Genomic DNA, 14,328 nt, shown 5'->3' on the forward strand with positions numbered 1-14,328 from the left:
GTTGCGATGCGCCCCTCGCAAGCTGGCGTTAGCGTTTGTTGTGTGAAGCGGACAATGACCTCATGAAGACCTGTTTTCCCTGGCATCCCGGCTTAGCGAGCTGCGATAGCGTCCGTGCGGCTGATAAACGCGCTAGCACGCGCCAAGGCTGATCTGACGCGTCTTCACATGACCGTGAGGATCTTTCCCCACCATCATCTCCAGACCCACGTTGAGCCTCTTTCGCGGTTTTAACGGCATTCCAGAGGTATGACCCGGGTACTGTGCGTGGCGGAAAAGCCTTCGATCGCAAAAGCAGTCGCAAATCATCTGGGCGGCCAAGCCCGAGCAGTAAGTTCAGCATGTCGCATTGACCTTCAACATATACCTTGAAAGTTCACACTTGTGTTTGGTTGATATTCCGATAGCCGGAGAGGATGGCAGATGCGTTCAGCTCATGTCTTGGTATCCGGTGCAAGGATACGGGCGCCTCCATGGCCTGACGTGCAGATCGGACGCAGGCTGACTTCAGATAGGAAAGTGTCCGCGGTATCCAGTGGGTCAAGAATTACAAGTTTGATTTCCGCTTCCAAAACTGGGGGCAATGCTCTGTAACGTTCACATGCGTTGCCGGACATATCGTTGCGCAGGACTTCAACGATCGATTCAAGAAATGGCACTCATGTCAACCCGCAGCACTGTTCGAGGCACCCATAGTGTCGAGCATAGCAGAAGTGGGTGATTTGGTTCATTCTGACGAAGCTGGCTAATCCACATACAGGACAAAAAGGTTGTAGCGAGCAATATCGAAGCGCAAGCCAGGTGGGCGAACATCTTGTTCATCTGGACTGATTGTGATCGCGAAGGCGAGCATATCGGCACCGAGATTCGTGATATTGCGCTGAAGGCGAACCCAAACATGCAGGTTTGGAGAGCGCGTTTTAGCAACATCGAGAGAGCGTCTGTGACACTGCAATATCTTCATGAGCATCAACTAACGTGACCCAGGCATGTTATACAAGCCTCACAGAACCCGATCCGCCTAGACGAGAAGCAGGCTCAAGCTGTTTCGGCTCGTATTGAGCTAGATCTGCGGCTCGGTGCAGCCTTCACACGCATGCAGACACTGGCGCTACAAAATATGATTCCTCAGCAGGGCGAAGAGCGATTCAAGTTGATCAGCTACGGCTCCTGTCAATTTCCAACGCTAGGGTTCGTTGTCGATCGCTATCTGCGAGTGCGAAATTTTGTTCCTGAGCCATTTTGGTACATCAAGCTCGCACACAAGAAAGACGACATTGAAGTCAAGTTTAACTGGCGACGAGGTCATCTTTTCGATCGTATGGCGGTCGTCCTTATCTTCGAGCGATGTCTGCTCTCAAAAACAGCAAAAGTGATCAAGATGGCTAAGAAACCCACAAAGAAGTGGAAACCATTACCTCTTACGACAGTCGAGCTGCAAAAGAATGGAAGTAGGTTTCTTCGCATGACTTCGCAGGACGTCATGAAAGTGGCCGAAGACCTGTATACGAAAGGATGGATCAGTTACCCGCGTACTGAGACTGACCAATTTGATCGTGGTATGGACCTGCGAGCGCTTGTCGGAAGGCAAACACAAGACGGTCGCTGGGGTCCGTTCGCACAGAACCTCATGAACGGTGGCTTTCATCAACCTCGCGAGGGCCGCAACAACGACAAAGCACATCCGCCCATCCATCCCGTCAACTACGTCGCGTCATCTCAGCTCAACGACAGAGAGCGCACCGTGTACGAATTTGTCGTCCGCCGCTTTCTCGCCTGTTGCTCTGAAGACGCTGTCGGTGAAGCCACAGACATTGAGATCGAGTACGGAGGCGAGATATTCCATGCACATGGCCTTACCGTGATTGCCAGGAACTATCTCGAGGTCTATCCTTACGACAAGTGGGAGAGCAGTCAAGTGCTCCCCCAGTACACGGTAGGTGAGACTTTCGAGCCTACAGAAGCGAACATGCTGGACGGACAAACGTCGGCACCTAGCTACCTCACCGAGCCCGAACTCATCGCCCTCATGGATGCAAACGGCATCGGCACAGATGCGACCATGGCCGAGCATATCGCCAAGATCAAGGAGCGCGAATACGTCATTGCAAGACTCAAAGCGGGCGGCGCAGCAGCAGCCGCAGATGGCGCAGGCGCGGGTAGAGGCCGCGGCAGAGGAAGAGGAGGGGGACGAGGGGGACGTGGTGGACGAGGCGGCGCAGCCGTAGGCCAGAACAACGGAGGAGGGACGGGCGGAATACAAGAGTTCATCCCAACGACTCTGGGTATCGCGCTTATCGAAGGATACGACAACGTGGGATTTGAGACAAGTCTCAGCAAACCATTCCTCCGGAAAGAAGTAAGTGGGATGTTGGGCTTTGATGACCCGGCATGCTCGCTAACACATTGGGTAGATGGAGGTCCAGATGAAAGCCATCTGCGAAGGCCGCACTACGCGCAACGAAGTGGTGCATCAGAACCTCGAGCAGTACCGGGCCGTTTTCACACGCACGGTGCAGCAGATCAACGTCCTCAAATCGGTACGTCGATTTTGACTCGAACTTTGGTGTGTGTAGTCGCATCGCTAACGGAATCCCCACCCACTAGGCTATCACGAAGTATGTTGTCAACGCAAATCATGGTTGAGGCATTATCACGTTGTCTGGTCGTAACGCTCACGTCCCTCGGTTGACGGCAAAAAGCTCCGATGGGTTGCGCAAGCTCTCTGTATAGTTTGGCGATCTTCTGCGACGGGATGTCTTGCAGTGAGGCCTGTCGGGCAAACACGTGTGTCAGACGGTGGTTGCTGGCCGCGACAGCAGGCCCCCTCACCATGTGCCTGAGCCTCTCATTAGTAGGCGCATGGCGAAATCGGACCTTTGGATGGTGGGATGGACCCCGCAGCGCGATAATGATAGCGCCAATCGCCGGTGTGGGAGCGAGGCATGGAGAGACGGATGGCCAACGTAGGAAGCCGATACACACAGCATGGTGATATGGGGCATCGGCTGCGAACGGAAGCCACGATCGAGATGGCTGAATGCAGCAGCTGCGAACATCGCGACATCGTTCACGTAGCATTTCGCAGCATTTCAGACAAACCACACGGCTTCACCGCATCGCAAAGACACGATACACTTTGTACTACTCTAGCGTTTCCCTGCTTCTTCTAAGCTTCGAGTCCCTGCTGCTGCGAGGGGCGAGGTTTCATGACGCTTGTGCGAGGTGTGTGGCTGTCAAGGACTCAGTCAGCTGCTTCCGAGCCAATCACAAGGCTGACAGGGGCACGAGTCGTAGCTTCCCGTCAGATGCGCGTGCCTTCCTTGGAACCAGCTGCCTTCGGAACCAAGGAGCCCTTATCATAGCGACCCTGCCTTGCTCGTACGTAGACTCATAACATAGCCCACACCCGAATATTGAACCTCTTCTGATAGCTCGTTGTACGCTGTTTGCCCGTCTCTGCCTCTACTACCGTTCGCCTCTGCTGCCCCGACACGCTACCTGCATCCTCCCGTTACCGACTCGCTGATCCATCGCCGATCGCTAAACCTCTCGGAACGGTGAAGGCACAAGCTACGTTGCTGCAGCTTGCTATAACAACCCAACGCCAACGCATATCCGCCCCATAACTGCATTTCGCTTGTCGCACAAAGCAGTTCGACCTCTGTCTTCAATTTTACACCCAAACTCCTGCTGCAGCCCGAACACCGTACCGTCGATACCCGACAGTGCAAGCCGAAGCTCCTGGTGCGTTTGCCGCAAGACGAGTTGCATCGCCCTGCAAACTCACCTTCTGAACCCTACGATATCAGAGATTCTGGTTGCTGACTCTTCCGCTCTCCAGACCTCCTTTCCATCCAGCGCGACTCCCGACCAACTCGCGCTTTGACTCACCCGTCAGCCCCTGCCCCCCAACAGTAAACATGGCTGCTTCCGCCCAGAAGCCGATGTCCAACATCGCCATGGCCTTTGGACGCCAGGACAGCGGCCATGCTACTTCGACCGGCACCCTCCCTACGCCCCCGAGCTCCATATCCCCGACGCTCCCTGCGCACAAGCGACGCCCCATGCCCGTCGTCGGGCGCCTGCACACACCAGAAGAGGAGTCTATGGAGATCGATCTTCAGGATGCGGTGGAACATGCGGCCGCGCAGGACCAGCCTTCTGCGCTCTCCAAGGAGGCGCTAGCGGGTTTGGATGCGACGCGCCAGATTACGGCGCTGATGCTGGCCAAGCACCACCTGCCAGACATCATCGAAGGCCACGGCGCAATGCCCATCCGCGAGATGATGGCGCATCTGACACATGCGGTGCCTGGCTTCTCTGGGCTACCCCCTGCGAAGGCCCGTAGGCTAGTCGTTGCGGCGCTGGAACATCGTGCCGGCGGCGGTCTGCACGGAGAGGTCAAGTTCGAGAAAGTCGGCTGGGGACGTTGGAGTGTAGCTGGCTCTGGCTCCCAGGCTGCAGGAATGCCCATCGGTGGTAAGCGCTCTGGAAACGGGCGCGCAACGCCGGCGAGTGTCGATAGCATCGGGGGCAGCCTCCAAATACCCAAGTTGCGACAAGAGCGCGACGTCTACTCGGGCAGCTGGAATGCTGGCTCGTGGTCGCCGCACCGCCAGGGCGAGGACGAAGAAATGGCTGACCAGATGTCGCTGGACGACTCTGAGGGCAGCACCGAATCCGACTCGGCTTCCGACATGGATTTGGAGGAAGAACTTAACGACGACACGGATCAAGAAGACTGGGCGACGATGGGGCCTGAAGCTCTTCGCGAGACCCGCCGCGGTCCGCGCCGAGAACACCGCGATTACAACTATCTAAGCCGAACTCAGACGAGCAACCCGCGCTACCGGAGCATATCCGCCCAGGCCCACTCTCTGCCACAGCCTCAGCCTCACAACGCACGCACTGCGACGCCCACGTACAAACCTTTCCTTACTGTTCCACATGCATCCCACGGTAATCACGTCGTGAACGCGGGCTCTCCTTTGACTTCTTCCGTTTTTAATGCACCAGCTGGTGTAGCCGGCTCTGGCGCTGAGCGCGACGCCATCGAGGCACTCATTGCTATGGGCTCCATGTAGACCCTTTCCCTCTACAGCATCGCGCTGTATAGAGCTGGCGAACGTTGCGAAAACGCACAAAGCCGTACGAGACACGACTGTTACACGTCACATACCCCCCACATTCAACATTAGATTATGGCTGCGCATTTATTCACACGCAACAAGGGCTGGAAATGGTTTTGGGTCTGATTGGATTACGTTGGCATGCCCCCCAGGTTCTCGATCTGCATGGTTCTGGTATGCAATTGGGACGATCCGTCAAGTGCTGATGTGGATCATATTTTGGACTTTTTTGTTTACTTTCACCGCTTTATTTTTACCAAGAGATGATTGGGCTATGCCGGCATCTACCATTTTGCTCAACTCACACCACACTCTTCCGCGGTATACGCAGTATCTTTATCCATGGTCTGGCGCTTGTCTGGCGTTATGGCGTATGGTTGATGATGGATGATATGATGGACGTGGATCAAACACAGCTTGTATATAGTCTTTTGCAAAGACAGACACCCTACTCCGCTCATTAACTGGCTGAGATGCTAGTGAGCTACCATGATGCCGATTATGCGCTTCGGCGGTAATGGCTGACTGCAATACAATCCATGCTCGACATTTCATCTCTCTCAAGGATTTGAAGGTTGGGTGTGTTCTACGAGATCTAGTATCTTCTTCGCTTTCGCCACACAACTGTCGCCCCCACACTTGATGCAACTGCATTGCTCCGCCCGGATTCCATACCTTCCATATGTATGCCTCTTAGATCTGCTCAAACCTCGTCCTTGGAATCGTCTTCAAACGCCACCTTACTCCTCACGAGTGCCTCCACCTTCTGAATGCCGTCGGTAATCGAGGGAATATTGCCGCTCTGCCACAGCCTACCGGTGAATGTAACTTCGCCTTTGCATCTGAATTCGATAGACTCGTCACAGCTGGCATGTACCCACTTAAGAAGCTGCGCGATGGTATCATCGTTTAGAGGACTCCATCTGGCTCCACGGCAATTGACCACGACGCTGACGTATCGTAAGTTCGAAAGTCCAGCGTTCCCCTTGGACATCCAAGACAAATTTTCCCAGTCGGTAAAGGAACCCATGTTAACGTCTACGATAATCTTCCGGACCAACTCGTTGGCGATTGGAAATGTAGGGCGGCCTGACGGTCTTGGAGGGTCGCGCCGCATGCGGAAGGTGTTATCGCAGTAGAATATCTCCTCTGCGAGGCTGGCAATCTCGGGGGACATGCGGATATGATGGTCGAGAGCTGGCAGAACATTCTTTTCGTACAGGTCGACCGTTTCAGGAAAAGACAAGTTGTAGCTCAGTATTTGGACTTTTAGTTCTGTGGGGAGCTTACCCCAGCCGATGGCGAAAGCAACGTCAAGCGGTAGCGAAGGTACGAGCCAGGTAGGGTGGTGAGGTCGGAAGTACACAGCATGGCTGCAGGCTAATTGTATGACGCTCCTGGTGAAAGTATCGACTACCTTCAACGCCGAGGGTGCGGTGATCCAAAGCCATGATCCCGCAGGCATCTCAAGCGGTGTACGAATCAAGAGAGGCGAATCTTGGGACAGACCGAGTGTAGTTGTACATGAGGCAGACGGGGGTGAGCAATCCGGCGGCTCTGTAGTTCCGAAAGCGTGTGCGCGTGACGGCTTCGACCAGGTATGAGAATAAAGCGCATCCATGGGCTGTGTTTGCGAGTGGGGAAGGGAAGCTAACGGGATAGTTACAGTTTGGCGGAGCATGTTTTGTGTTGCTTGGGCTGTAAGAGATTGAGGTACCTAGGTACTTCAGCCGGCTGACAGCGAAGAAGTAGTAGATCAAAAGCTTGGGGTCTTAGGAGTGATCAGGCAGCAGCGTAGAGAGTGAAATGCAACTCGGGCTTCAATTGTACAGCTTGGTACAGCGCCCACACAAGTCTGAACCCCGAAGCCTACAGAATCGCGAAAGATTTCTGCCAAGCCACCATCAGGGAAGTTGTTGACCCCATCGTGTAGGTGAAAGCCTTTTTTCGAACAAGAGTAGAAACTAGCATTGAAGCCTTCGCTCGTTACGATTTTGAGGCGCGAGGCCTCGAACGGATGTAATTCCAGCGCATAGAATCCACAAGCTGTATGTCAAGAGCTGTCTAAACTACAATTGAATTCGAACAACGTACACTTGCGCTGTGAATTGTGGTACATCCATTGTGCGTGATCAACTTCACAGCGAGTAGATACTAGATAAGTCCGAGTTCTATACCAAGAAGGAGTTTTAGCACTAACCTCAGCCTTTGTCCCTCAGGCTTATTACGCCTTTCAGAGACATTCTCAAAGCAGTCATATCTCCGCAGTATTCCTTGAGAACGAGGTAGACATATCGCAAGAGCCATGTCCGCTACAACCCCTGAGACAACTTCGATGAGCGCACAGGGGAGGGCGTCAGCGCAAGATGAGGAGTTTGAAGAAGCGATAGAGATCCATTGGCCCATGGATATACCCAGACAAGCTAGTTTCGCAGTGTACTCGTCCCAGCCGTTGAAGATATCAGCACCCTGCTCAATGCAAATACACGCGTACACACCGATCCGAATTCGATGCGACAACAAACTTACGATTTCTCCGGCTGGTCCTGCAACACCAGGATTCGCAAGGGGCTGGAGCAAGTTACCGACTGAACTGAAACTCGAGATACTTCGTTATAACCTCCTGTATCCCTCTCCACTATGGCCAGCAAACATCAACACCGTAATACGAAGGGAGCTGTTTCCGTACCTCAGAATGACGCCGGACATCGCTGAGATGGCCAAAGCTGTATTCTATCAAGAGAACAAGTTCACCATGCAGTTCACCAACTCGCTACATTTTCCAAACTCGATACTGGCGAAGCCTCCCATGGGTATACGGCCTCAGCTCCGTCATATCACTTTCCAGACTCGTCTGTGTGAATTCGACTGGCAAATACTACGAGCAATGTCGGGAAAAGATCGTGCTGGTTTCACGGGATTGATTCATCTCAAAGTGAGATATTTGTCAGGTGAGGATGCAGCAATCCTCGAACTTGCTAATCAGGGTGACCTGGTACGGGGGCCCATGTCTTTCGACGAGTGCTATTTGTTGCGCCGAGGAGAACCCGTGAATCTGCCGTTTGACGGAGTAGTTACGTTTGATCGGTCGGGCTTTGTGGGACGCCGAAACCCTGAGGAGGATGAAGCGCAATGGGAATTGACGCGACGCGTCGAAGGGTTTGTGACGAGGGATATTACCTTCACTAAATAACAAGCGTGAAATGTAGTGTAGACTACTGAAATTGGATTGATTCATGATAAGCGTGCACGACACCTGTATTGAGTTAGATGACTGCGGTTCCGGCGATGCCTGACGGGGACCTCGGAAAGGTGACGATGTGTGACGTCATCACCCGATTATCTAATCGCCAGCCCCCTTCACACCCCCGCTACAGCTGGCGAAGGACTAGCTGAACCCAAATTCACTCCAAGCTCTAGATATTTAAAAAAAACCTGAGACCACGTTGTACATAGTTGGTCAAGCGATCAAACAGCATCGCGAGAAACAGCACCCAAAATGGTGCTTGGTACCTAAGCACATCAGACATAGGTAGGTAATGATTGGCGTTGGCTAGGAGCTAACACCAATGGTAGGATAGCGATTTGGGTAAAACAAATACAGTAACGAAATACATCTTGCAGCAAACGAAGTGCAGACCGCAATGGTAATGCAATTGGTAAAAGAGCAAGCCAAGATTCGTGCACTTCGCGCTCTCCAACCATACTACGTACTAACCATACCAAGTGACAACTCTACTATTTCCGGAGCATGCGCTGCAACGTCTCTTGGATGATTTTCGCGCAAGAACCACCACAAATACCCGATCCGTCGCCACCCGAGCATTCCATACCTCGGACCTCAACCACAATCTTTTTCGCATCGACGTTGCAGGATGTACCTCGGAGCCCCTTTCTAGCATCTTTGCGGCGCTGTTTGAGTGTAAGTCCACACCAACGCCCTGATGAATAACGACCCCTAGCCATGAAGCAAGTCTCGTCTTTACCATCATTTTCAAGAGTGACGATGATCTTGAGCAACTGGGGGTGGAAGTACTGCTGCCAGCGCACGGGATCTGAGGCAGGGGTACCCTCGGGGATACGGGTGTCATCAGACGTGCATTTACCCAAAGTCAACGGGATCTGGGACGGCTTCCATCTGTTGGGGACTAGGAACAGCCAGTCGCCATCTAGCTTGAAGATATCTTGAAGGTACCGAGGGTCGCCATTGTAGCGCTCCGGCTGAAATCGCAGATCTAAAGTCAAGTTACGCACCAGTGAGGCGGTTGGCGGACTTGGATACATGAAGTTATACATCGCTCTACGAGGATTGAAGAGTAGCGTGTTCGTTTTCGATAGCCCGATGACAAATTCATTCTCCTTCCAGTAGACATCCATAGCTAGGTCGTATAGCCGTTTGTTGATGCTAGCAAGTCGAATGAGACGAACCATGTACACTGAGTGCATTAGGGCCGTGATGGGTTTGTCAAATACAAGACAATATCCAAGAATTTGCATCAACAGCTCATTGGATAAGGCTAGAAATTGCGACGGGACGATATTGGTTTGCGTCATTTCCGCTGACATTTCGTGAGACTTGGAAGGAAAGACGCCTTGAAGGGCTCGTATAGGCTCTGTAATTATTTCTGATGTGCTATGCTGTGAAGGTCGAGATGTCGAATGAATGAAACAAAACGGTGTTTGATTGAGATTGCTGGTGGGTTGCTTCTCGGCTCGCACGGTGAAAGAACTACACCCGTGGGAAAGAGGTTCATATGTAATAGAGGGATGGGCACGCCCTTTGTGCACTGTGTATATTCACCTAAAGCCTAGACGGATGTCCAATGTGAAAGCTCGTTCAGCGTCCGTAGAGTTGACTTCGTTTCACTCGTACGCAATGAACAACTGCGTAGAACAAATGGGTAGACCCCAAGTCAATCTGACGCCTTGACTTCACCGTACCGGGCTCAACTGTGGCCATTCAGATAAATATGTGCTGAATTTGCTCCCTCAGTCTTCCCCAGTCTCTCCGAACAACTACTCACATCAACCACTAAGCAAAACACCACAGCATGAACGGAGACATAGAGACCAACGCAGGGTCTTTCAAGGATAGTAAGTCTTCCTATTTCATCACCCTCCATCTCGCACGCTAACGAGTTTAGCGAGCATGTGCGATGAGGCCTCCTCTGCTCCTGCATCTTGGAATAGTTTACCAGAGGAGGTAAAACTGGCGACCCTTGGCCATCGACTCCACATTAATGGCCCTCTCACGGCCATAACTCATCCCATCCGTGCAAAAATGGCTAGCTATGAGGCTTTACTCCTCACCAGTAAAGAGATGAATAGACTAGCCAAGATTTCGTGGGGAGAAAACCAATTCCTTCTCTGTTGGCCGAGCGCTGGCCTACAATACCCACGACCGCCCACGTCTCTCGCAGAACAGGTTCGGAACTTGACCATCGAGATCTTCGTGGATGGCCGATTAGGTTGGAAAAGGATGAATGAAGACGCCAAATTCCCGTACTCATGGGATGTCCTCCTCGACACCGAAAAGAGCTCCAGACTGCGTCAACCAACACTGAAGAAGCTTAGAGGGAGCGAGAATCCGGCCGTCGCCTGGCAGTCAGAGTTTCCCGCCCTGAAGGAGCTCACAGTCGAGATTATACTCGCTGGGAATCTAGATGACTACCACAACCACAGAAACAAGATCGGTAGGATTCACTGGTGCATGGACAAGGAAAAAATCGAAGAGCACTTCGAAGGCTGTCGTACATATCTCAGCACCTGCGAGCTTACAGTCAAGGTCCGTGGTTTCAAATGCGGAGACTATTCAACCGATGGAGACGCTGGTCCCAACACCAAAGCCTGTCCCAATGGGTGCGCTGAGAGGGTCGCGACATGCTTTGCGGATCTCGTCGAAATCAAGGATTAAACTGAGCGTTTGGACGAGAAGGACGATGGCGAGGTCCTTTGGGGACGTTGGTATGGAACGGTAGTCTTGGAAAAAGTGTGTCGACTTAGTAAGCTCAGAGCTCGTGAGGGGAATAGGACAGTTGGCTAGATGTTTCCACAGCCAACTTGGTTCATGGGAAGAAGTTTAGACGGTCAACAGAACAGTACGTTCATGCCACTGCTGCACTCTTAGCTTAGTGCACTAGGCAGCGCCCGTCTTACACGATACATGCTAGCCCTCACTGTCAAATACCACTTTGCTTCTTCCCTGTGTACCTTCATCGACCGCACTTCCAACCTTTCTGACCACTTCTTTGTCGAAAAAGGCAACACCTAGCTCTTGACTTGTGAACCAGCTCGCCCGGTCCAGGTTTCCAGAGCCTAAGACTAATACTTCCTCGTCAACGATGGTCATCTTGAGATGTGACTGTTGAGGCTCTCCTGCTTCGTTACCCCTCTTCTTGGGTCCACCGATCGGCTCGAAGTATGAGACATGTAGGCGACCGGGCTTAGGAGTCGCCATAGCTGCTTCCTCATCGTTCGAATTGCCACCGTCGTGAGTCAGCTGTTGATAGCGTTTGATGAGCTTCTTGATGCAGCGTGAGGTTGTGGTTCCTGCTGTGACCAACTGTTCGAGTATCATGAGACGTTCGGAGGTCAGAATGCGTACGTCGATGCCGCGTGCAAGCGCTCTGAGTATGGCGGACAGGACAGGTGGCGCAGTGACATTTGGCGTCTGAATACGGATGCTTCTCTCAGCCTTTGCGAAGAGTGTGAGTATGAACACGTTCAGAGGTGTTGGCGGAGCTCGAAGGGTGTCTTGGGCTCCAACGAAACTAAAGCGCGGATTACGACGGTGTGGGCTGGGAAGGAAGACGGTATGTATACTGCGAGCTGACAGTAGTGCAGACGATTTCAGCGCCCCGTGAAGCTTTACCGCAGCGCTGTCGGGAACGTCGAGACTAGTCGGGACATCCTCTCGCCGCTCCCAGAAAGTACGATAAAATTTGAGGAACTGTTCGACAACAGGTCCAGTGAGGGTGACGGCACCCTCGAACCATTCTTCCCAGCTGATGTTGCAACTCGGTAACACTGCCGTCTTCCGATCGACGATGATGAACTTGGGATGCATGACACTGAATGGTAATATAAATATAGACTTGATCTCGAGGTCCAGTCCATTGAGCTCGGACGGGTCAGGCAAGCCCAACTTCTTCACCCATGCTGAAGGCGGATACGTCTGTCCTGAAGTGGCCTGCTTGTGAAATAGCTTCTGAAAGACCGAACTGGAAGAAAAGCAAAGTCGAACTCTGATCTTGTCCGTCCCTCTCCTGACAGCCTTGTCGGAGAGTCTTCTCAGAACCTCGTTCAGTGTTTCTAGAGTTGTCGATCTAGCCCAGAAGCAAGTGACCAGAATAAGCTCGCGGCTGGTAGACTCGAGGAGAGGCACTAATGATTCGTAGATGGCAGATCCAGTTCCAGTCATGAAAGTGTCGAGATTAGAGGTGGTGATCAGGGACCGCGGATAGCGGGCATAGTAGCTTGGGTCATCGTTCGCATTGGCCGGCGCCGCAGCATCCAGGGCTGAGATGAAGGGCTCGTTGAAGCCGGACACGACAGGGGATGGTGTTGTCGGTGCCATAGTCCCTGTATCCGAGATCCGCGTTCAGAGCAGCGATGCAGCAGTGATGGAGAAGGAGTGGTAGCGAGATTCGACTGTTGATGGATGACGTCGGGTCGGACCTGTCGCGACTGCCATGAGATAGACGCGTTAAGACTAGGCCCCATCCGGAAAGCTCGGCAGGGATCATCGGGGAAGCTTCAATCCCCGCCAAAATTTCGGAAGCTCTTCGCAGCAGACAACATCACCAACACCCCCGCGATATCACACGAACGCAGCCTCGACTAGCTTGAAGCAATTGGCTGTAACCGAATCGATCGATCGTATACCTCACACTCTCGAAACAGAACGCGCCGTCAACACAGGCGCATCTTCACCATGCCAATCTCCATTCTCCCACCCAGCGCACCTCTCCCACCACGGCGCGATGTGAAAGACGATTACGACGACTCTGATGTGGAAATGGAAGACGATGACTTCGCGACTTCCGGCTCAAAATCGATAGTAACGCCCGGCGAACACATCACCTCAGATCCTCAATGGATGCGCGGTCACGGCACTTACATCCCAAGCCTCCCTCCATCCTCCACCACGATAATATCGACCGTCGCCGGTACACTGCATAAGACCAATAAACTGCTTTCCGTACAACCGCTGCGCGCCCGATACCAACCCGAGATTGGCGACCTGGTCGTAGGACGCATAATGACAGTGGGAACGAAGAAGTGGAATGTGGACATCGCAGCGCCAATGCACGCGAACCTGCCTTTGTCGAGTATAAATTTGCCCGGTGGAGTGTTGCGACGCAGAACGACAGTAGACGAACTGAACATCCGGACGTTCTTCCAAGAAGGCGACTTACTCGTCGCCGAAGTGCAGAGTCTGCACCAAGACGGTACAGCGTCCCTCCACACGCGATCTCTCAAATACGGAAAACTGCGGAATGGCTTGTTTACCAGCCTAAGTGGCGCAGGCGGTGGCATACTGAGTCGCAAGGGTGGTGTAGTGAGGAGTAGGCGGCAAGTGTTCACGCTGAACACCGCGGCAGGCGAAATCGACATCGTACTCGGTGTCAACGGATACATCTTCATCAGCAAACACATCGCGACGAACGCGGACCCGAAAGAGGTGGGTATCAACAGGCTGGACGAAAGCGTAACCGAGACGCTGTACTCTAGCCAGAACGACGAGATCGAGCCAGCTGTTATGCGGGAGATTACCAGGGTCAGCACATTAATCAGGGGATTAGTAGCATGTGGCGCGAAGGTGGATGAGGACATGATTGTCAAGGTATATGACGGCGCGGTTGAGCTTGAGGCAGAAGAGCAAAGTCTAGGTGGTGTAGAGAGGGGCATTGGCGCCAAAGGTGTCGTAGAAGCCGTGCTTGGACGTATGGAGGTGGAGGCCGCGGGCTGAGGATAGACGAAGTTCGAGGCATCCACAAATATTCAGAAGTAAAAGACGTGGGCATGTCATGCCGCTCAAGCAGCAGATCTATGCGTCCTGATGGGTTGTACCCGCCGAGTCGTCAACGAGCAGCTGCAGCGATCATTATGCAGTAACATGTAGTCACTTGCCAGAAGCGTTCTGGCAACAGCACTCACGGAGCGCACCCAGATCGCGCACGTCGAACAGAATTGT

The 14,328-nt window shown here is 52.9% G+C and overlaps 6 protein-coding genes across 6 annotated transcripts; 4 read left to right on the plus strand and 2 right to left on the minus strand.

Annotated features, from left to right (window-relative positions):
* Nucleotides 1-249: 249 nt before the first annotated feature.
* Nucleotides 250-2,646, plus strand: J4E79_006718 (uncharacterized protein; the record flags this gene model as incomplete). The annotated part of the gene is made up of 6 exons (XM_049355587.1): nt 250-330; nt 516-713; nt 761-939; nt 988-2,359; nt 2,415-2,540; nt 2,608-2,646. The coding sequence occupies 6 exons, from the start codon at nt 250-252 to the stop codon at nt 2,644-2,646; spliced, it is 1,995 nt and encodes a 664-aa protein (XP_049210260.1).
* Nucleotides 2,647-3,923: 1,277 nt separating this feature from the next.
* Nucleotides 3,924-5,087, plus strand: J4E79_006719 (uncharacterized protein; the record flags this gene model as incomplete). The annotated part of the gene is made up of 1 exon (XM_049355588.1): nt 3,924-5,087. One exon carries the CDS (start codon nt 3,924-3,926, stop codon nt 5,085-5,087), a length of 1,164 nt encoding a protein of 387 aa, XP_049210261.1.
* Nucleotides 5,088-5,835: 748 nt separating this feature from the next.
* On the minus strand, nt 5,836-6,597 carry J4E79_006720 (uncharacterized protein; the record flags this gene model as incomplete). Its single annotated transcript, XM_049355589.1, has 1 exon — nt 5,836-6,597. The coding sequence occupies one exon, from the start codon at nt 6,595-6,597 to the stop codon at nt 5,836-5,838; it is 762 nt and encodes a 253-aa protein (XP_049210262.1).
* Nucleotides 6,598-10,183: 3,586 nt separating this feature from the next.
* J4E79_006721 (uncharacterized protein) lies at nt 10,184-11,046 on the plus strand (the record flags this gene model as incomplete). Its single annotated transcript, XM_049355590.1, has 2 exons — nt 10,184-10,226; nt 10,277-11,046. 2 exons carry the CDS (start codon nt 10,184-10,186, stop codon nt 11,044-11,046), a joined length of 813 nt encoding a protein of 270 aa, XP_049210263.1.
* Nucleotides 11,047-11,298: 252 nt separating this feature from the next.
* J4E79_006722 (uncharacterized protein) lies at nt 11,299-12,708 on the minus strand (the record flags this gene model as incomplete). Its single annotated transcript, XM_049355591.1, has 1 exon — nt 11,299-12,708. The coding sequence occupies one exon, from the start codon at nt 12,706-12,708 to the stop codon at nt 11,299-11,301; it is 1,410 nt and encodes a 469-aa protein (XP_049210264.1).
* A 357-nt stretch (nt 12,709-13,065) lies between these two features.
* J4E79_006723 (uncharacterized protein) lies at nt 13,066-14,103 on the plus strand (the record flags this gene model as incomplete). The annotated part of the gene is made up of 1 exon (XM_049355592.1): nt 13,066-14,103. The coding sequence occupies one exon, from the start codon at nt 13,066-13,068 to the stop codon at nt 14,101-14,103; it is 1,038 nt and encodes a 345-aa protein (XP_049210265.1).
* Nucleotides 14,104-14,328: the final 225 nt, after the last annotated feature.

This window comes from Alternaria viburni (genome assembly GCF_023758015.1).
Source record: "Alternaria viburni strain BMP 2772 chromosome Unknown scaffold_13, whole genome shotgun sequence".
Classification (NCBI taxonomy): domain Eukaryota; kingdom Fungi; phylum Ascomycota; class Dothideomycetes; order Pleosporales; family Pleosporaceae; genus Alternaria; species Alternaria viburni.